At 50.0% G+C, this 18793-nt stretch overlaps 9 protein-coding genes across 9 annotated transcripts; 3 read left to right on the forward strand and 6 right to left on the reverse strand.

Annotated features, from left to right (window-relative positions):
• Positions 1–909: 909 nt before the first annotated feature.
• AUEXF2481DRAFT_48170 (uncharacterized protein) lies at positions 910–2317 on the reverse strand (the record flags this gene model as incomplete). Its single annotated transcript, XM_013484811.1, has 3 exons — positions 910–1510; positions 1568–2056; positions 2214–2317. The coding sequence occupies 3 exons, from the start codon at positions 2315–2317 to the stop codon at positions 910–912; spliced, it is 1194 nt and encodes a 397-aa protein (XP_013340265.1).
• Positions 2318–2497: 180 nt separating this feature from the next.
• On the reverse strand, positions 2498–3844 carry AUEXF2481DRAFT_43714 (uncharacterized protein). Its single transcript, XM_013484791.1, has 4 exons — positions 3503–3844; positions 3289–3361; positions 3043–3201; positions 2498–2980 (listed from the first exon to the last, which is right to left on the reverse strand). Exons 1-4 carry the CDS (start codon positions 3573–3575, stop codon positions 2851–2853), a joined length of 435 nt encoding a protein of 144 aa, XP_013340245.1. The 5' UTR covers positions 3576–3844; the 3' UTR covers positions 2498–2850.
• A 202-nt stretch (positions 3845–4046) lies between these two features.
• Positions 4047–5177, forward strand: AUEXF2481DRAFT_452160 (uncharacterized protein). The gene is made up of 3 exons (XM_013484862.1): positions 4047–4235; positions 4552–4985; positions 5043–5177. Exons 1-3 carry the CDS (start codon positions 4233–4235, stop codon positions 5167–5169), a joined length of 564 nt encoding a protein of 187 aa, XP_013340316.1. The 5' UTR covers positions 4047–4232; the 3' UTR covers positions 5170–5177.
• Positions 5178–6518: 1341 nt separating this feature from the next.
• On the forward strand, positions 6519–9683 carry AUEXF2481DRAFT_69512 (uncharacterized protein; the record flags this gene model as incomplete). The annotated part of the gene is made up of 4 exons (XM_013484828.1): positions 6519–6721; positions 6774–7004; positions 7057–7303; positions 7362–9683. The coding sequence occupies 4 exons, from the start codon at positions 6519–6521 to the stop codon at positions 9681–9683; spliced, it is 3003 nt and encodes a 1000-aa protein (XP_013340282.1).
• AUEXF2481DRAFT_452388 (uncharacterized protein) lies at positions 9501–10198 on the reverse strand. Its single transcript, XM_013484863.1, has one exon. It carries the CDS (start codon positions 10098–10100, stop codon positions 9720–9722), a length of 381 nt encoding a protein of 126 aa, XP_013340317.1. The 5' UTR covers positions 10101–10198; the 3' UTR covers positions 9501–9719.
• A 15-nt stretch (positions 10199–10213) lies between these two features.
• Positions 10214–11173, reverse strand: AUEXF2481DRAFT_43718 (uncharacterized protein). Its single transcript, XM_013484792.1, has one exon. The coding sequence runs from the start codon at positions 10675–10677 to the stop codon at positions 10399–10401; it is 279 nt and encodes a 92-aa protein (XP_013340246.1). The 5' UTR covers positions 10678–11173; the 3' UTR covers positions 10214–10398.
• A 1078-nt stretch (positions 11174–12251) lies between these two features.
• AUEXF2481DRAFT_69531 (uncharacterized protein) lies at positions 12252–13874 on the forward strand (the record flags this gene model as incomplete). The annotated part of the gene is made up of 1 exon (XM_013484829.1): positions 12252–13874. One exon carries the CDS (start codon positions 12252–12254, stop codon positions 13872–13874), a length of 1623 nt encoding a protein of 540 aa, XP_013340283.1.
• Positions 13875–14086: 212 nt separating this feature from the next.
• Positions 14087–15139, reverse strand: AUEXF2481DRAFT_69423 (uncharacterized protein; the record flags this gene model as incomplete). The annotated part of the gene is made up of 1 exon (XM_013484818.1): positions 14087–15139. A coding segment is annotated over one exon (1053 nt), but the record flags the coding sequence as incomplete, so codon positions are not given.
• A 2526-nt stretch (positions 15140–17665) lies between these two features.
• AUEXF2481DRAFT_43722 (uncharacterized protein) lies at positions 17666–18785 on the reverse strand. The gene has a single exon (XM_013484793.1). The coding sequence runs from the start codon at positions 18753–18755 to the stop codon at positions 17772–17774; it is 984 nt and encodes a 327-aa protein (XP_013340247.1). The 5' UTR covers positions 18756–18785; the 3' UTR covers positions 17666–17771.
• Positions 18786–18793: the final 8 nt, after the last annotated feature.

Genomic DNA, 18793 nt, shown 5'->3' on the forward strand with positions numbered 1-18793 from the left:
TTTGAACAGCAGGCATGCTGTTTGCAGAAAAGACTCGATCGCCCTCAATCTCGTTTCGCAATCGCCATGGACACGATACGATGCTTACGTAGGGCCTGATGGCGGGAATGGCGCTACGCGACCACCAAACGACTCGCCTACCACGCCCGTTGCTGGCCCTCGGTCCCTTGTTTGTCTTGTGAGTGGTTCATCAGCATGCCGAAACCTTGCGACTGCGCGCTAGTCTGACACACATGCTCATGCTAAGCATTTGAAATCTTGGCTTCAAGATTGGCAAAGGAAGACGCGCGTTCTCACACCTGCAGAACAACCTAAAATCGTAACGTCAACATCCTACCAAGCTACTTTTACCGACCCAAAACTTGGTCAAATTACGTCCCTGAGGCTGCAAAACCTGGCATGCCTTGTTGCCTTGCATGAATGTCTGTCGTGTCCCTATCTCAACCACCGCATCTACCCCACCGCTGGAATGCTCACCGAAATACGATAAAGTACTTCTTTGCCGGCACATCCGTCTCTTCCGTATGTTTTCGTCTTGTCCCCCGATCTATTTCTTGGGAGAGTCTTGGAAGATGTGAAAAGCTCTTTTGCTAGCCCTACGTACGTTCGCAAGTCGACTCGAGATTAGGTTTGCGTATCGCGAAACACGGTGCTATTTTCTTATACACCCTGGCGTCTCGGTGTTTCTTCTAGTCATGTCGCATTCTCCTCTCCCATCACACACTCGTTCCTTCTTTCATATGAGATGTCTGCAGAAATGACTTTCAATTCTGGTCCGCGGACGCCGGCTCCAGCAAATATCCCATCTCGATAATATCTACATGTTGATACAGCTCGCTCCAACGGACCAGCTCATGCAAAAATGACACCTTACAGAGGCTCAAGCCCCAGCTACCTCATCCTTAAACTCTATGACAAGCTATGCAAAATTAGCTTTTCGTAGTCTTTCACGGCGGTTTCCAGATCGCTGAGCGTGATAGCCTCGTGATCGGAGTGAGCAACGAGAATGCTTCCAGGCCCATATAGATATCTCTTTTGTCCATCGAGCTTGTCAAGGTTGGGGATATCGGTGCCGTAATTGACAGTGATTGTGCCAAAGCCTTCGACGTCGTGATCGATGTCGACAGGAGCGTAACCCTTGCCTGCAAATACGATTTCAAACATTTCTTCGTCCTCATGGCCGGGGGTCTTGAATTCGTTGGTTGCGGCCTTGATAACTTCCTGGACGCGCTTGCCAATTTCATCTGGTGTTCCTGCTGCAATTCTGATGGCAATTTGGGCACTGGCGTTTTGAGCGACGACATTGCCTGCCACTCCACCTTCGATTTTGCCAAGGTTGATGGTGGTGAATCCGTACTTCTCGCTCTTAGGCAGCTCGAGACTGAGCTGCATCAATGCAGTGAGTGCCTTTACGAGCACCTCGTTGGCACTACGGCCGAGCCATGGGTAACCACTGTGTGCGGCCTTGCCAAAAGCATTCAGCGTGAAACCAAGCATTCCCTTGTGACCACTGTTGAAGCATATGTCAGTTTTGAGTCCTTGCTCAGAGGCATCGTATGGCACTCACGTTGCAAGCTTGCCCTCAGTCGGCTCACCGAAGATGATTGTCTTGGGTGTCAATTTGAGCGCATTGGCGGCGCGCATACCATCGCCATGAACCTCTTCGCCAACGACATATAGCAGAGCAACATCATCAGGTTTCAGCTTCTTCTCAGCCAGAAGTTTCTTGGTAGCGATGATCTGAGCAGCAACAGAAGCTTTGGCATCCACACTTCCACGTCCCGAGATGATAGTCTCGGAGTCGTTGGACTGTATCTTATAAGGATAGAAAGGAGGAACAGTGTCGATGTGGCTCGAAATCAACAAGTCTGCGTTGCGCACCTTGCCCGGGTAGGCAAGAATGTTGAGACGAGACTTGTCACCGTTGACCATTTGCGTCTCAATGGCCCAGCCTTCATGCTTCAAGTGCTTAGACAACCACTTTCCAACATCATACTCATTGCCACTGATTGACTCAGTGGAGATGAGGTGACGGTGAAGCGAGATCAATTCCTTGCTCCATGATGAGCCGATGCTGTTGTGCTCCGAAGCACCGATTGGCTGCTGGTCTGCGGCAAGACTAGGCGCTGCAAGGCAAGCAGACGCCAATGAGGCGACAACAAGTGCTGAGAAGTGCATTGCGATGGTGTTTGTGATTGAGATGGACAATTCACCAGATTCTTGGAGCGAGAGATGGGACTCTGGATACGATGACGTGATCGGCAAGAGCACCTGCCCAATTCATCCAGCTCGCCGGCCGCCGGGCAAGAACGAACATCCAAGCATCTCTAATGGCTTTCGAGCCGGAAGTGTTTGGAATAACTTATTAATGCATCTTTTTCTGCAGGATCCCTCTGATCTCTCGAATCATTGGGGTGTCGAGTCTCTGGACTTCGGCTTCTCAGAGCAAGAAGTACGGAGTAGCGTTTTGATCACACTTCTCCAGTAGTAGAGACCAAGACTGTAGGAAGAAATGCATTGCCCCTCAATATAGACTCTAAACTATCAACAGGATGGTCCTGTGACAATCGTATTCAGGAGATTAGTAAAGCGTAGTCTGATGAAGCAGTAAAGTTGATGTTTGGAAAAGATTCATTCATTATGAAACGATTATGGACATTTGGCAGCGTAACCATGGAATAGCCGTCCCCAGATATACGTGCAAAGCTCTTCTTCGACCTCATGGCCCGACTTGTTAGCCCTGACAAGGTCTGGTCGCGTGGTGCGTGTGGTATCCAATGCATCAATCACGTGCTCGAGGACTTTAGTGTGTGCTGGAAGTGAATTCCATGAACAAGATGTTGGTATTGTTTATGAGCTGGTGACCTTGTTGGCGACCTCCTTGGCCTTGGACTCGACCTTTGCAGCGGCGGCCTTGGCCTGATCGGCAATGTGAGAAGCCTCCTGTGTGGCCTTTTGCTTCAACTCTCTACCACCGAAGCTAGGAAAGGGGTTGTCAGTATTGACAACGGAAATGGTCCGGGCGATGGTTGAATGACATACTTCCAGTAGTTGAGGTATCTGTATCCCTGAGTCACTTGTGCGCCAAAGTTGACAAAGTGACAGCCAAAGAGGAGGTAGTTTACGGGGGTGACGGCAAAGGCGTAGCGCATGAATGTGGCAGAGTAGCCGCAGAGAGCAGCGGTCATGGATCCAGAGATACTGTGTCGCGGATGTGTGTTAGTCCCAAGCTCTTGTATCAGGTCCCATTGGCGCAGCTCGATAAGGTGTTGGAAGGGCTTGAATTACATTTCAGGGTCCTTTTGTGTGTCCATTACGGCAGCGAGAGGAATACCAAAGTTGGATGCGGGGCCCCAGAAGTCTGTATAGGGAAATCCATGTTAGTAAGAGGTCTGAGTCGAGAGTGATGTGTTGAAGTGACTGTTGAGCGCATGCAATCGCGCCTGTGATTGTGCTTGATTGCGGCGCAAAGCAGCACTCGAGTCGGAGCGAAATAACTCACGGGTCGAGCAGAGGTAGTCGGTGTAGGGGTTTGAGCGAATCTTCGCATTGAGGGCCTTGATTGCTGCCGCCATTTTGAATTGTGATTATGGTATTGATCTGGAGGAAAGATGTTTCACAGCGTCTTGAACAACTTCCGGCTGACCAAGGCTGCCTCAACTCAACTCGCGCTTCCAAAGGTGGAGACGCTCAAGCCCGCTATCGGCTACAGAGGACGAGCGGAGAAGTCTTCCAAACTCCGCTCCAGCTCTCACGTGCAGTGATTGATATGGCTTGGAATAGTCATCCTATCCCGATGATGGTTGAAGAGCCCTTGAACAGGTGCATCTTACGAACACTAGTGACCCCGAAACCATAATGACTTGATTTACGTTGGGTGTACCGTGTACGGGTTACTTGACGGCGGACATGCCCGTTCATGGCCCTGCACCTCAAGTCCAAGGCCTCATACAGGTGGAGCTGTGAGACGTGACTTGTGTCAATGATGGGTCACATTCATTGAAGATATCATGACCGTGTCACTTCAACTGACCTGACTGAGAGCAGGGTTTGTGAGAGCTGAGGACAGGGTCGCACTTGGAAGGGGAAACCGCGGCTTCCCGAGTCCCGATGCCAAGCCCCGCTAATCCAGCGCGCACACCACCCACAGTTTGGACGAATCTCTCGCCTTTCTCGATTTTCCTCCTCCAGCGCCAAACGATTCATCGATCAAAACGCCCAATACCGACAAAATGGTGAGCAAATTCCTGCCTCCGTAGCTGGGAGCCATGGTCTGCACCTTCCACCTCAACGACGACGACGATTTGCGCCTCGCCACGCTTGCGCTTGACGCTCGCAACGCCCTCCTGCGATTTGGATGCGGATGAAGAGAAAAGAAGAAGAAAAGAGACGGACATACATCACATCCACTCGACACTCGCACACCCACAGACCACAATCGTCGTCGTCGTTGTCGTCGACAGATGCAGGCCTGCCCTCTCCCTAGCCTGTGGAACAAACATAAATGGATGAACACATAACCTAACACGTCCTGTGCAGGCACGCGGACAGAACTCCACCCAGCAGGCTGACCAGAACTCTGGCGACAATGCCGGCAGCGACAAGTCTGGCAACCCCATGCGCGAGCTCCGCATCTCCAAGCTCGTCCTGAACATTTCGGTCGGTGAGTCTGGTGACAGACTTACTCGTGCCGCCAAGGTTCTCGAGCAGCTGTCTGGTCAGACCCCCGTCTACTCCAAGGCCCGCTACACTGTCCGTACCTTCGGTATCCGCCGTAACGAGAAGATCGCTGTCCACGTCACCGTCCGTGGCCCCAAGGCCGAGGAGATCATCGAGCGTGGTCTCAAGGTCAAGGAGTACGAGCTCCGCAAGCGCAACTTCTCCGAGACCGGAAACTTCGGTTTCGGTATCAACGAGCACATCGATCTCGGTCTCAAGTACGACCCCGGAATCGGTATCTACGGTATGGACTTCTACTGCTGCATGTAAGTTATATTCCTTCGACTCTATCATCTCGACACACATACTGACAGCCATCTCAGGGAGCGTCCCGGTGAGCGTGTCGCTCGTCGCCGCCGTTGCAAGACCAAGGTTGGTGCCTCTCACCGCATCAACCAGGCCGAGACCGTCAAGTGGTTCAAGAACAGATTCGAGGGTATTGTCCGATAAATGCTTTCGCTTCTTTCATGACATCACAACAAAAGAGGCAGGCCAAGGGTTGAAGGAGAAAGCTCTTTTCAAAAAGGCGCTGGCTGGCGCAGGGAATGGTGGGACTTTTATCAAGCAAGATCCCTTGTGTATTGTAATCCAAGCACAGAACCCCCAACAAAAGACCCAAATTTTGTCAAAAGGCCTATCTCGGACTCGAAAGAGCAAGATCATCCTAAAATGGAGGCGCATGCTATGACATGTCTATCATTGCCGTACAACCATTGATCGCTGCTTGCGAATCCTCTCTTCTCCCTCTCCCACATGCTCTTGTGACAAGTTTTCATACACCTGTAGCAGTCTGGTCCTTTCTCATCGTCCTGTCGACGAAACTCGTAAATACTGCTTGACACTGCTCTTCGCTTCTCGACCGCTCATATCGTTATTGGTTCTCTGTCGTCAGGTCTCATGCGTAGTGTCAGGCGTGACATTGCAAGCTCTTGTATTCTCAACGTTGGTCACGTCGACCATGAGTTCACAATGTCCTGACATCAGAGGACTTCCAGTTCAGGTATGAACTTGAGTAGTAACTTTCTGTGCACTGGAATATCAGCAAGACCTAGAGTTGGCACAGGCCTGTCACGAAGCAAGTACTTGACCCTCCTCTCTTGCGAGGGGAATCGAGATTGCTGCTCGCTGCTATGCTACAAGCTTGGAGTACGGCTTGCATCTTAAGGCTTCCATCTTCGCACGATGTGTCGTGTGCCTGACTCTAGTAAACAGAACAACGTTTTCTTGGAGGCAGTTTTTCGTGGTATAGACACGACACGGACGGATTGTCCATCGAGAGAAAGGAAGAGCTGACAGACAAGAGAAGGGTCGAGGCGGAACATGTCACTGTCGCTTGGTCAATCGGTAACGCATAGACTCGACCATGTCGAGAGGGCTGATTAGCCTGCCAAAGGATTCAAGTCAAGGAAGAAACAGACACACTTGAAATCTGTAGATCTTCAAGCAGCATACCGCCCAAATCAGTATGACTATGTTCATGAAGACTAATACAGTTGATGATGCTGCAGTTGTGTAACGCTACCTAGTGTGTTGGCGGAGGTGTTGCGGACTCGAGATGACGGGGACCCTGAGCGGGAGCTCGTCCCGATTAGGGAAAGAGCAAACAAAGAGCACATGCATTTGTTGTGTTACACCAGTCCGAAGCTGAGCGCAAAAACAACACGCCCAAACAGAATTAGCCAATTCATACAACGACACGCCCTGGTGGCTGTCAATTCTATTCTCTTGCCGTCCTGTTTGCGCACCACCTGGCCATCACCTACGAATACCACGAACAAAACAAAGCCGAGGACGCAAACATGGCAGTTGGCGCAATCGACGGCGCCTCGTCCATCACCGTCGCCGTTCGCGTTCGACCCTTTACGATCCGGGAGGCTGCGCAGTTGACCCGTGTCGATGATGGACCCCTCTTCTTGGGCGACGGCAATCTTGCTGCCGCGCCAGTCCGTCTTGCTGGAAAAGGCATCCGATCTGTCATCAAGGTCATGGATGAGAAATGCTTGTACGCCTAGATTATGATCAGTCCTCGTCCAGCGTCACTGACAAGCTCCTAGGATCTTCGATCCAGAAGACTCATCAACCCAAGGACGATTGCGACCCGGCATGGGTGGGAAAAGAACAAAAGACCAGCCCTTTACCTTCGATCGAGTCTTTGACGAGAACATCACACAAGCCGAAGTCTACGAAGCCACGACCAAGAATCTCCTCGACAGCGTCTTTGACGGCTACAATGCGACCGTCTTTGCCTACGGTGCTACAGGTTGCGGAAAGACACACACCATCACGTATGTTCCCACCAGAAGGGAAGCTGGGCGCACAGACTGACACTTTGTCCAGAGGTACTGCTCAGCAGCCGGGTATCATCTTCCTGACCATGCAAGAAATGTTTGAGAGGATTGTCGAGATGCAGGAGGAGAAGCAGACAGAAGTCACTCTTTCATACCTCGAGATCTACAACGAGACGATTCGCGACCTGCTCATTCCCATCGGCGAGGTCACGAAGAAAGGCCAGGGCTTGATGCTGCGCGAAGACGCCAACCAGGCTGTTTCGGTGGCAGGCCTCACGTCGCATCGTCCGCAGAACGTGTGTGCCATTCATTACCATCAGCCACCTTGCGGTCCCCAGACTAACTTCCATTCAGGTCAACGAGGTCATGGACATGCTCATCCGAGGAAACGAGAACCGCACTCAGTCACCTACCGAAGCCAACGCTACTTCTTCCAGATCTCATGCCGTCCTGCAAATCAACGTCGCTCAGAAAGATCGCAACGCTGGCCACTCCGAACCCACCACCTTCGCGACCCTCTCCATCATTGATTTGGCTGGATCGGAAAGAGCTTCGGCGACAAAGAACCGCGGCGAGCGCTTGCTCGAGGGCGCCAACATCAACAAGTCATTGCTATCGCTAGGCTCATGCATCAACGCTCTGTGCGATCCCAAGAAGAAGAACCACGTACCATACCGCAACAGCAAACTCACCCGTCTTCTAAAGTTCAGTCTGGGCGGCAACTGCAGAACCGTCATGATAGTCTGCGTCAGTCCTAGCTCCGTTCACTTTGACGAAACACAAAACACCCTGCGCTACGCCAACAGAGCAAAGAATATCCAAACCAAAGCCGTTCGCAACGTCTATAATGTCGACCGCCACGTCAAGGACTATCTCAAGAAAATTGATGAACAGATGGCTCTCATCAAGGATCTACAAGCACAACACAAGGAGTTTGAGTCACTCGCCTTTACGAAATTCAAGAAGGTTGACGACAAGAGAAGTGCATTGCTGAAAGAAGCTCTGGCCAGGATTCGTGCAGCATACGACCATGCAGCAGACGAGAGAAAAGAGCACATCAACAACATGAAGCGCTTACGACAGATCGAACGCAGAATCGGCATGGTCTCCGCCTGGATCGGTAGTTTCGACCAGATATGTGAGAATCGCGAGGATGAGGAGCCCCAGTCCAGCTTGGTATCAATGCGCAAATCTGCCACAGGGGTTCTTGCCGAGCTTGAGGCGAGCAGACAACACTACCACCAGCGTCTTGCGAAAGCAAGTTGGGAGCGCTCTTTGGATACTGCTCTCCAAAACGGCATCCGTCAAATGCACGAAGTTGACGCTTCCACTTCCATGTCATCACCTGCGATTGCGAGCTTGAAGCAGGAAGTCGAGGTTTTGAGGAGTAGAGCAGAACGGGAAGCACAATCGGCCGTCCTGAATCAAGAAAAGACTGGAGACACCGCACTTGTACAAGTCTTGTTACAAGCACACTTCGAAACCATCGCTATTCTCGGCCAGATTATGCAGATGGACGAGCAAGAGGCTGTCAAAGCAGCAAAACTCGTCCTCACAAAATTACTCAACTCATGTACAGAAGCAACTTCACAAGTCATCAAGCCAGACGGCAGTCTAGCAATCACTCAAGCAGTACCGCCGACAAGGTCAGGAACACCCAAGAAGAAGAAGGCCATCAATCTTGCGGGTCCTTCACCAATAAAAGCCAAAATGCGCCCAAGCATGAACCCTCCACAATTCAGACAGTCTCCTAATCTGGGACCATCTCCAGCATCACCTAGGCGGAGAAAGCTGGGAGTTCCAAGAAAATCGGTGGCTTTTAATGGCGGTGGAACACCTAAAAAGAAGTCGCCAGTCAAGACTACAAAGCGTGGAGTAAGATGGCGAGATGATACTGAAGATGGGAAGTTGGAAGAGTTTCAGCCTACACCGCCAGGCATAGATTCTTCGCTTAATGAGCCTTCTCTTCCGGATTTATCACAGTACGTCTTGCAATCAAGCGACCAGTCAGACAACCTCGACTCCAGTCCCATTCCCCCTCCGCCGGTGCCGTCGTCAGAACTACGATCGAGAAATAGCCGCTTCCAGGCAGGATTCCTCAAGAAAGAGGGTGGATCACCTGTGATGCCAGCATTATCCAGTCTTGCAAATGCGGCATCCGAGAATCTGTCTCCCCTGCGTGAGATTGAAGCTAACAGCACATTTCAACCAAAGAGATCACCCATACCAATACGTCTCCAGAAGTCCGCAGAATTTGCCAGTGACGACCATATAGGCAGCAGCGCATCCGACAACGACGATCCGACAAGATCGCTCCAAGACTCTGCACTTCAAATTCAATCTGCCATGCGAAGGCGCGTATCCTCCGGCTCGAATAGACATCGCAGACGTAGTCCCGCCGCCCAAGCAAATGGCTCACCGAATTCATCCAACGAGAACAATCTCTTCACAGCAAGTCATGCCCGCCGGATGGTTAAGAGCGAGAAAAGCGAGGCGACTAATGTGTTGAGTCCTCGTTCGGCCCCTGTGGTGAAGAATGCTCAAAGCATTTCCAATCTCCGCGCTGTTTCAAGGGAGAGCAATGTAGGAGGTGGAAGTATGCGTGTGGCTCCTATTCGTACGCAGAGTATGGCTGCAAGGAAGGATGTGCCCTCGGCTAAAACTGTGTGGAGGTAGTTGTGTTACTTACTGAACACACTTTTCGTATTTCCTTCAAGTTTTGTCGGGGCGTTTCTTGTTGGTGGGAGGAGTTTGAAGATCTGGGTTTACAAAATGCATCTGGTACATCATGTTTGTTTTTTGGAGGAGGAGGAGGAGGAGGAGGAGGAGGAGAAGGAGGTTTCCTCCACTCCTGAGTCGGTTCTGGATATGATGATGACGAGTTCTGTATCCATCTCTTTCTCGCATTACAATCTCAAGTCTTGCTTCTGCAGCAAGTCGATACAACACATGTCGATTGTTTGTCTTTTTGCCGACTTTGCCATGGGTGAAGATGGCTCCGCCTCGAATATCCATCAATACTCTTCGGCCGAGAGCATGGCAAAGTCGCAGATTCAGGGAAAAACAATTGCATGACAGCTTTGTACTACACATCAGTAGCCACGACAAAAGATAAGGGAGAAGAAAGGGAGCAACATCAACAATAAAACAATAGAATTTTTTCGAGAACGGAGAATTTCCACTTTCTAAAAAAACTGCTTTCTCTCATCGACACAAGCCTCCTTTCTGCGAACATCCACTATTTGCTTCGAAGTAATAATGTGCAAACATCGAAGAGTATACTACATTGCTTGCAAGCATATAATCAATGATCTTTTGGAATGTCGATTAGCACGACGACGAGGGGTTCGGTGTGGAGATTGGGAGCAAGCAAGCAATTGTGTGCAGAGTGTTACGGCGAATGATGTTGTGTATGTACCTGCTGTTGTGGGATATTGTTCAGATTGTGTGAGGTGATTTGGGAAAGATGTGTAAAGGATGGGATGGGAAGGAAATTGATGGAGTTTGGGGGGCTGCTCTTGCCTTTTTCCCAAGTCATGGAGGAGAAGATTTCTTTCGCATGATGAGGTATGGCAGCAACGACTGCCAGTTGTGGAAGAGGACTGAGAGTCGAGAATCTGTTCATCTCATCACCATTATTATCTCTTTGGGTAATCATCCGTCCAAGCATTTTTTCTTCAAGCAGTCATCCATCGTCAAATTACTTCGCCATCATCCTCGACTTGCACAACAAGCCAGCAACGATACTCTCGCCTCATGAAGCAAATCTCCCACCCATCAAACCACATTCAGCAAAAAGGACTCTCTGCCCACCAACCAACCGTCCCAATAATGTGCAAATGGCGAAAAGTCAAATACATCACCTGCGCCCACAAAGTCCAAGAACCCGTCCGTTGCCCAGCAGCCGAGTCCCGTCCTCACCCCTGTGGAGCATGGTCACTTCAGAACAGAAGAGTGGAAAGTGTAACGCAAAATGGAGATGCATATGCACCTTGCAGGGTTGGTCTGTGTCCCGAATGTGTGAAAGTAAGGAACTCGAGGAATGAGGATAGGAAAGAGAGGAGGGAGAGACGGGGGGGGAGGAAAAAGGAAGAGGCTTATAGGATTAGGGCGTTGAGGAGTTCGAAGAGGTTGAAGAATCGGGTGGAGCTTTTGTGAGAGTGGTGTGTGGTCGAGAGAAGACTTTTTGGAAGAGTGTGGTTTGTAGGAGAAGAGGGGGTCGTGGTAAGGGTCTATGGTATTGATGTTGTACTTGGTACTACTGAATATGAGAACTTCGACTTCTGTGTTTGATGGATCATACTCGATCTAGCATGCAATGGAGTGAGTAGCTGAGACGTGTGACTTTTGGTCATGGAGCTCCTCTTCTAGGAGGGTTCGAAGAACAAGCAGAACATCTTGAATAGATCGTGACTCGTGGCAGTGGATTGTCTATCTCTGCGTATATTTCTGAAGATCATTTTAAGCTTGAAAAGCTGGGAAGGATGCGTGTGACTTTGGCGGGCTCTCCAGTCTCGATCAACACGCAATAGTATGCTTTATGCATCTCGACGGTGCTCTAATCAGCAGATTGATGCAGTGATGGCACGTTTGTATCATGACAAAGCAATGACTTGTCAGACGCGCGTGCATGCTTTATAATTTATTGGATCTGATAGAAACTTGGTCTGATGTGGTTGGAGCTTTGACAACCATGGCAATTTTAGCCGAGCAGATTCTACACCACTCTTGGAAGAGGACCCATGGCATCTCCATCAATGGCCGCAAGATCGTGTCCTCGAATCTTGACAACTCTCGACTGAGCCTCAGAGCTGCCGACTTGCCATATTATGAGTGCGTTCATCACTGCCGACTTGGTACGGATACGCTCACATCCAGTCTTCGGCACAGCAGAGTTGAGACACCCGTTGAAATGAAGATCTCCGGATCTATCCACAGATCAAAAGTCAACCTCACTGGTCAATGAATCGGGAGCACGACATTGCCGAATGCTCTGCGGTACCGGAAACCGCGATGATGTGCTCTCAGAGTTTTTCTCTATAAGTCCGGATGCTTTCCCTTATCAGATGGACTAGATCCTGATCTTGTCAAATCAATATACATCTACTGACGTTGTGTGCCATGCATCTTCTATCGTTAGCCTGTTCGGCCACAACATTACTCTCGTTGCTACCGTCTTCGGCTGTAGCTCGTAGTTCGGGATCTGTCAAGTATGAGAGGATACAGCATGAACGACGCAGCAAGATGTTTGCTGCTCAGCAGGAGCAAAAGCAACATCAACCTTTGCTAAAACGTTCAAGTCATCCATACTTGACTAATGCCACTGCACCATTCGCCGTCAATGGTTCTGGTCTACCGGAGGTCAACTTCGACATTGGGGAGAGCTATGCAGGATCCCTACGCATTGGTAACAGCTCAACCGACAGCTTATTCTTCTGGTTCGTGCCAACCACAAACCCGTCCGCTACTGATGAGATTGTCATCTGGCTCAACGGGGGTCCTGGATGTTCTTCTCTTGGTGGACTTTTCCACGAAAACGGTCCTGTGCTTTGGCCTGCTGGTACTTATGCTCCTGTGAGAAATACTTACTCATGGTCAAATTTGAGCAACATAATCTGGATCGACCAACCCATCTCTACCGGCTTCAGTACTGGAAACGCAACCGCGACCAACGAAGACGATGTGGCTGATCAATTTCTTGGCTTCTGGCGTAACTTTATGGATACATTTGAGTTGAAGGGACGCAAGATATACATTACTGGCGAGTCTTATGCTGGCATGTATGCGCCATACATTGCATCAGCGATGATTCAGCAAAACAATACTGAGTACTACAACGTCAATGGTCTTATGGTATACGACCCCTCTATCGGCTACGACGGAGTAATCTCACAAGCACCTGCCTTCAGCTTTGTAAATCAAAATCGCAACTTCTTCCCCTTCAACGACACGGTCAATGCTCAGATCAACAACATCTCAGCCTCTTGCGGCCTCGACGCCTTCATGCAAACAGCCCTCACTTTCCCACCAAAGGGACCTTTACCCCCTCCACCATCAACCTACGATGAGCTTTACGACTATGAGAACTGCGACATCTATGACATACTGTTTACCGCAATCTTCGAACTGAACCCCTGCTTCGACATCTACCAAATAGGCCAACAATGCCCTCTCCTCTGGGACACTCTAGGCCTCCCCTACTCCTACTCCTCCAGCTACCTTCCCCCCGGCTTCTCTGAACCTTACTTCAACCGTTCAGACGTCAAGGTAGCCATCCACGCCCCTCAAAACATAACCTGGCAATTCTGTCTCCCTGGCGAAGAAAACCCTTTCGTGGGAGGAGAAAGCGATACCTCACCTCCTTCTGGCCTACCCGACGGCCCCTTGAAAACTGTCATCGAGAAAACTAATAACGTCATCATCGGACATGGAACTTTGGACTTTGTGCTTTTCGCAAATGGAACACTTGCGACGCTGCAGAATTTGACTTGGAATGGTGTGCAAGGGTTTAGTGAGTACCCGGGTAAACCATTCTATGTGCCTTATCATGAACATACGATGGAGAGTATGGCGGGCGCTGGAGTGATGGGGAGATGGGTGGAGGAGCGTGGACTTACGTTTGTGCTTACGGAACTTGCGGGACATTTCTTGCCGCAGGGGGCGCCGAGTGCTGCGTATAGACATCTTGAAAAGTTGCTGGGAAGGATTGAGAGCTTGGATGAGGTATCGCCTTATACCACGCAGAGAGGGGTGGAACAACCGGAGGAGATGTTGGGAAACGGGACTGCATGGGAGAAGCGTGAGGCCAATCTGGTTGAGAGACGAGATCAGGTACACATTAAAGCATACGGGAGAGACTCGGCATGAAGCTGATCTGTTTACTCGTGTCTACAGCTATGAAGCAAAGATACCATGCCGCAATCCTGGTCACCTCTTCTTCTTACCTCGCATGTACGAGATTTTGTCACCCTCACTCTTGAAGAGGTAGCATTGCGAATGCCTTCCCTTTGTACCAAACCCTCCGGCAGATACACATAACAGCCGCTTGCCCCACACGGTACTTCATAACAGTCGACAACCTAGTACAAAGGCAACTTGTACGCATCAAAGTCGTACATCCAAGTATTGATACTAACCTGATCGTACTCACAAACAACTTCAGTGCCGTTGTTCTTGTACATGGGACGCAGAGGCCAGCTACAAAGCTGCCAATTCGCCATATTTCCAGAGATGGCAGTCGCATTCAAAGTCTTAGGGGCATTGCCATTCTCGACCCATTCGATCATCTGTGCCATCGAAGTTTGGGGCCAAGGCCCGTTGCTCTGCAGAGTGTTGGTGGAGCAGTGGGCAGCACCTGGAACGATGTAGAGACGGTACCAGTCATTCATGGTAGCGATGCTGTGGTTGTAAGACTGACTGGGATACATGGTGTTACGAACAGACTCGTAGAAGTGGACAGAGGAGCCAGTGGGGATGGAGTCATCTTGTTCGCCGTGGAACGTCAGGATCTTGCCACCGCCGCTGTGGTAGGCGGAGAGGTCGGGGTTTGTGGTCTGAAGCACATCTTCGTACATGTACCAGCCTCGAATCATCCACTCTTTGACAGTGTCGTATGTGACGTTTGTAAGTATGTCAAGGTTGGATGCTTCGACCAAGTTGATGAAACGAGCAATCCATTCGCCGCCGGTAGAGGCAATATCGAGCTCCCAAGCGCTGGTATTTGTGTTGTAGGTAGTCGAAGCGTCCTCGAAGGAGGCACCAATCTGGTAGTTGATGTATGCACGACGTCCCTCGGAGTCGTGGAGACCATTGAGGATAGTACGAACAAGTTCGACACCTTGAGCAGAGACAGTTCCGTTTTGTTCTGGCTCCGAACTGGTGCTACCGCCCACATGTCTCTTGTGCTTACTCCCGAAGCCGAATCCGAGGCTTGTAGCTTGAGTGGCGGCACAGTGATAAGGCTTGCCGATTGTCGAGTTGAGGTCGAAGTAAATATGGCACAGATCAGATCGTGCAATAACACCGTCAGTTTTACCATCAAGAGGATCACAGAACGCGATGGTCTCGTTGACAATCTTCTGAAGCTCGCAGGGAGGTGGGTAGTAGTCAAGAGTCTGCTCGACGACATTGGTTGTTTGATAGAGGGCGAGTTAAGTTGTGTGATCGATGGGAACGTCAAAGGGGAAGAGCTGAGCTTGCTATATATACCCAGACGATCACACACTTGTCTCTCCACGTCACCGGCAAGGTGCCAGGATCGTTGGCGTGTATCATGTATACCTGTGCTCCAGAGCAAGAGGTCTGTTCGAAGTCGGTTCCGTCACGAAAGACTGACACTCGTGTATCGACCAGTGCTGTCGTAGCATGCTAGAGCATAGAAATCCAGCTAGCCGCGTCAGTCAGGGCTGTGCATATAGCCGTGCTCCACGAGAAGTATCGAGGGCATAGCACGTCGGAGTGTTCGGCCGAGCGTCGTCTTGGGGGTGAAGCTCTTCTTCGTGAAACCGATTCTGCTCAGAATCGATCATGCTCGTATGTACAGCAGACGACAGGATAGATAGTGCGAGAAGACTGATCAGAACAAAGACTGGCTTTGAAATCGAGTAAGTGTTGAAGCAAACTGAAGCGACGCTACGCGAAATCGATTCTGATGCGGAGGGCAAATATCTTAGTCGGGTTGCACGAAGAGTCTCAAATGTAGAAAGGTCCCGCGCGATCCATCTTCGCGATCGTTCTTGCCGCCCATGGAGGTCTCGCGATGAACATCAAACGGGTCTCGAAGCAGAGCTGTTGATGCCAGTAGATGAGGATGTGCAGAGCCTAGAAAAAGCTGATTGACACCAGAATAGCATATCGATTTCACCAGTCACTATCCAAGAATGAGGATTCGCATGCAGAATCTGTTTGATAATCGGCGACATGAAAGTCTTCCTTTGTTGTCGCTCATTCCACCGCAGAGCCGAGTCACGTCGCATGGTCGATGATTGTTGTTGTGAAATTTCTTCTCCAAAACTCAGCATAAAGCCAAAAGTTGATGAAAAAAATGAATGAAAGAAGAAAGCCTGTCAGAAGTCCATCAGTGCCTACCCAGTCAAGCCGACCGAAGCCAGACGCTCAAAAGGGTCGAGATCATCACCGCTAAAGCCGGAGCAAAAGCACTTGGTATCACTCTAAGGCACTGAGGATATATCTCATCCGCCAGGTTGGAGTTCTGTGGCTCTTTTGAAGAGTTCAGATAAGAAGACAAACTAAAAGAAAAAGATTCTATCTTGAAGGGTGTTAGCAAATGTTGGCAAAACACCAAGGAAGCGATGGTACACACGAAGTAAAGTCGACTGGGAGAAGAAAGAGGAGGGCGAGGCGACGAACAGTTTTATGCAGCTTGATGCGGTCTGTGCTCAATCCTTGCTTACTAAGCTCATGACTCAGCGGACGGCTTGGAAGTCCTCAAGGGTGTCAGTCAAATCAAGGCACTATGTACCGAGAGAAGATGAAGTCGAAAGTGAAAACAAATTTGTTCCTTCCTATCTTGAGGTGATCATAAATCGGTCGATTCTTCCTGTACAGCGTCGCTTGTCTCCAAAGTGTAGTTCTCCCTCACTCTCCTCTTTCTTCTCCCAGTCGACTTTACTTCGTGCGTACCATCGCTTCCTTGGTGTTTTGTCAACATTTGCTCATGAAAATTGGGTATTGCATGCCTGCAATACCTTTCGTGATCCTGTCGTACATTGTCGCCGCTATAGTAGACGTAGCGCCAACATGATTTGAGGTTGGTGGCCCTCTCCTTCTCGTCCTTGACCCTTCACAGGGAACGTCCGTGGGAAGGCACAGTCTTCTTATCCTTTCACTAGTCTGCATCGAGGGCTTGTCGAGGAGATATGCTCCACGATACGTTGCTCACGTTCTCAAAACTATATTGCATTGTCACAGTTATGACCATGAAAGACGATTCCACGAAGCAGCGCGGAGAAGCACTTCGTCATTGACAGTCTGAGTAGAGATGACAGCGACCATCTATCTATCCAAATTAAGTTCCAAACCGTCAGCAAGTGACTGCTTCCAGACCATGCGACAATTACAGTGAGAGTCCCGAGCATCGCAAGCGTCTTCCTTGGCTGCGACAGCTGCCCGCGAGCTTCAATCAGCATCAACATCACCTTCGGCATCCGCAAACCCCTGAAGGATACCCTGAACCTTCGCGACGTCTGCCACAGGGTCATGTCTTCTCCAAGTTCGCCATGCACAAACGACCTGTCAAGCCTGTTCTGCCCGCGATCACTTTTTCTGGTGCCCCACATCGTCTGTCGAATCTCAACACACTTCGGTCATCACAACTCCGCCGCTCATCTCTTTGGAACAAAACACGAGAGATCGTCTGAGAAGACTTGAAAAAAGACAAGCTTGAAGTGCTGTAATGTCTTCGGTGTGGTCACAGGCCATTGCCACCGGTGGATAGCGACCTTCGCGCTCGAACAAGAGACGGGACCTCACAATACACCGAGCTCACATCGCGTACAACTCGCATGCTGAGTGCACACATCACAGAAGTCAAAAGAAGCGCAGTGTGATTCTTTCTTTAGGTTGCGAGCATGTCCGAAACACCAAGCTGTCAGGTACGGTTGCAAAAACATCCGGGATTCGCTAATATCAAGGCACCGGTCAACAAGATTTGATGTCGGTCAAGTTATCTCCTGCGCTACTAACATCCTCGTTCTACTCTCCTCCGTACTTCAGCAGCCAACGGTTGCTCTCTTTGATACTGTGTTACATGATGTGAAGCCAGTACGTCGATGCAGCATACGTCTCATAAACAGCTGGATCCATGGCCCTTATGGCAGCGAAAGTGCCTACAAGTAAGACCACCCTCCCGACCATATACGTACACGGCAGAAGAACTTTCAGTATAGTCCATGGATCACACCACTTGACTACAAGTCTTTCGAACTGCATAAACAAGAGCATAGCAAGCATAGAAGCAATGGTCGATGTCCGCCAAAGCCAAGTCTCGAGTAGGGTGGGAAAGCTCGAGTTCCACGAGATCAGATGCAGAGAGGGAAAAGAGATACCAGCAAGGCAACAGAGAGGCCATAGAACCTTGGAACGATATAGTTCGGGATCCCAGTTTGCGAGTACAGTTTGCTGCCCCTGGTATGCATTGTTCGAGTCCAGACGAGCGTATTTTGACTTTGTCGATGACTGAATATTGCTTTCGCTAAGCCTCTGCAGGTAATGTTGATCCTTTCCCTGTCCATGGGCCAAGTCGGAAGCCTCTTTCTCGAACAAGCGAGGTGTCAATGACCAGATGCTCCAGAGTGATTGTTGTTCGCTTGTGCCTTCATCGTCGAATTGATCGTCGAGCGCCAATGCGTCAAAAACAACTGCTTGTTCCGGTGTCATTTCGGGTAGGTAGAGCTCCGAAGGCGTCTCTATATCTCGTGGTTTTGTCCACCAATAAAAGTATGACACAGCGAAGAGTGGAACATAGCTCAGAGTCATAGCCTCAAGTGGGGAGAGTGGTAGGTCATGAGCCACCCGCATGATTGATTGTGCAACGAACCAGGTGACCTGAAAAGCAGCAAAGAGCTTGCCAGTAGTGTCTGAATTACTCTTGTCTTGGATGACACTTAGAGACAGGCCCCAAGTTTCGTGGTCTCTCCAATTGAGCAAACCTTGTTCCAGCAGCCAGAGAAATTGATTGGGCCATAAGACCTTCGTACCGAGCGACGTTCGGTACTGGAGTCCAAACATACCGATGTAGAAAGCGTGGACAATACTGAGCTCTCCCT

The sequence above is a fragment of the Aureobasidium subglaciale genome (assembly GCF_000721755.1).
Source record: "Aureobasidium subglaciale EXF-2481 unplaced genomic scaffold scaffold_26, whole genome shotgun sequence".
Lineage (NCBI taxonomy): Eukaryota > Fungi > Ascomycota > Dothideomycetes > Dothideales > Saccotheciaceae > Aureobasidium > Aureobasidium subglaciale.

Bases quoted from the DNA above. Each gene is read 5' to 3' on its own strand.
- AUEXF2481DRAFT_43714 (XM_013484791.1), bottom strand. From the start codon at position 3,575: ATGGCGGCAGCAATCAAGGCCCTCAATGCGAAGATTCGCTCAAACCCC. The intron at 3,202-3,288 runs GTAATTCAAGCC...TCCGCGACACAG, and splicing joins ACACAAAAGGACCCTGAAAT to TATCTCTGGATCCATGACCG. The intron at 2,981-3,042 runs GTATGTCATTCA...CCCCTTTCCTAG, and splicing joins AGATACCTCAACTACTGGAA to CTTCGGTGGTAGAGAGTTGA.
- AUEXF2481DRAFT_452160 (XM_013484862.1), top strand. The intron at 4,986-5,042 runs GTAAGTTATATT...CAGCCATCTCAG, and splicing joins ATGGACTTCTACTGCTGCAT to GGAGCGTCCCGGTGAGCGTG.
- AUEXF2481DRAFT_452388 (XM_013484863.1), bottom strand. From the start codon at position 10,100: ATGTGTAGTACAAAGCTGTCATGCAATTGTTTTTCCCTGAATCTGCGA.
- AUEXF2481DRAFT_43718 (XM_013484792.1), bottom strand. From the start codon at position 10,677: ATGCTTGGACGGATGATTACCCAAAGAGATAATAATGGTGATGAGATG.
- AUEXF2481DRAFT_43722 (XM_013484793.1), bottom strand. From the start codon at position 18,755: ATGTTTGGACTCCAGTACCGAACGTCGCTCGGTACGAAGGTCTTATGG.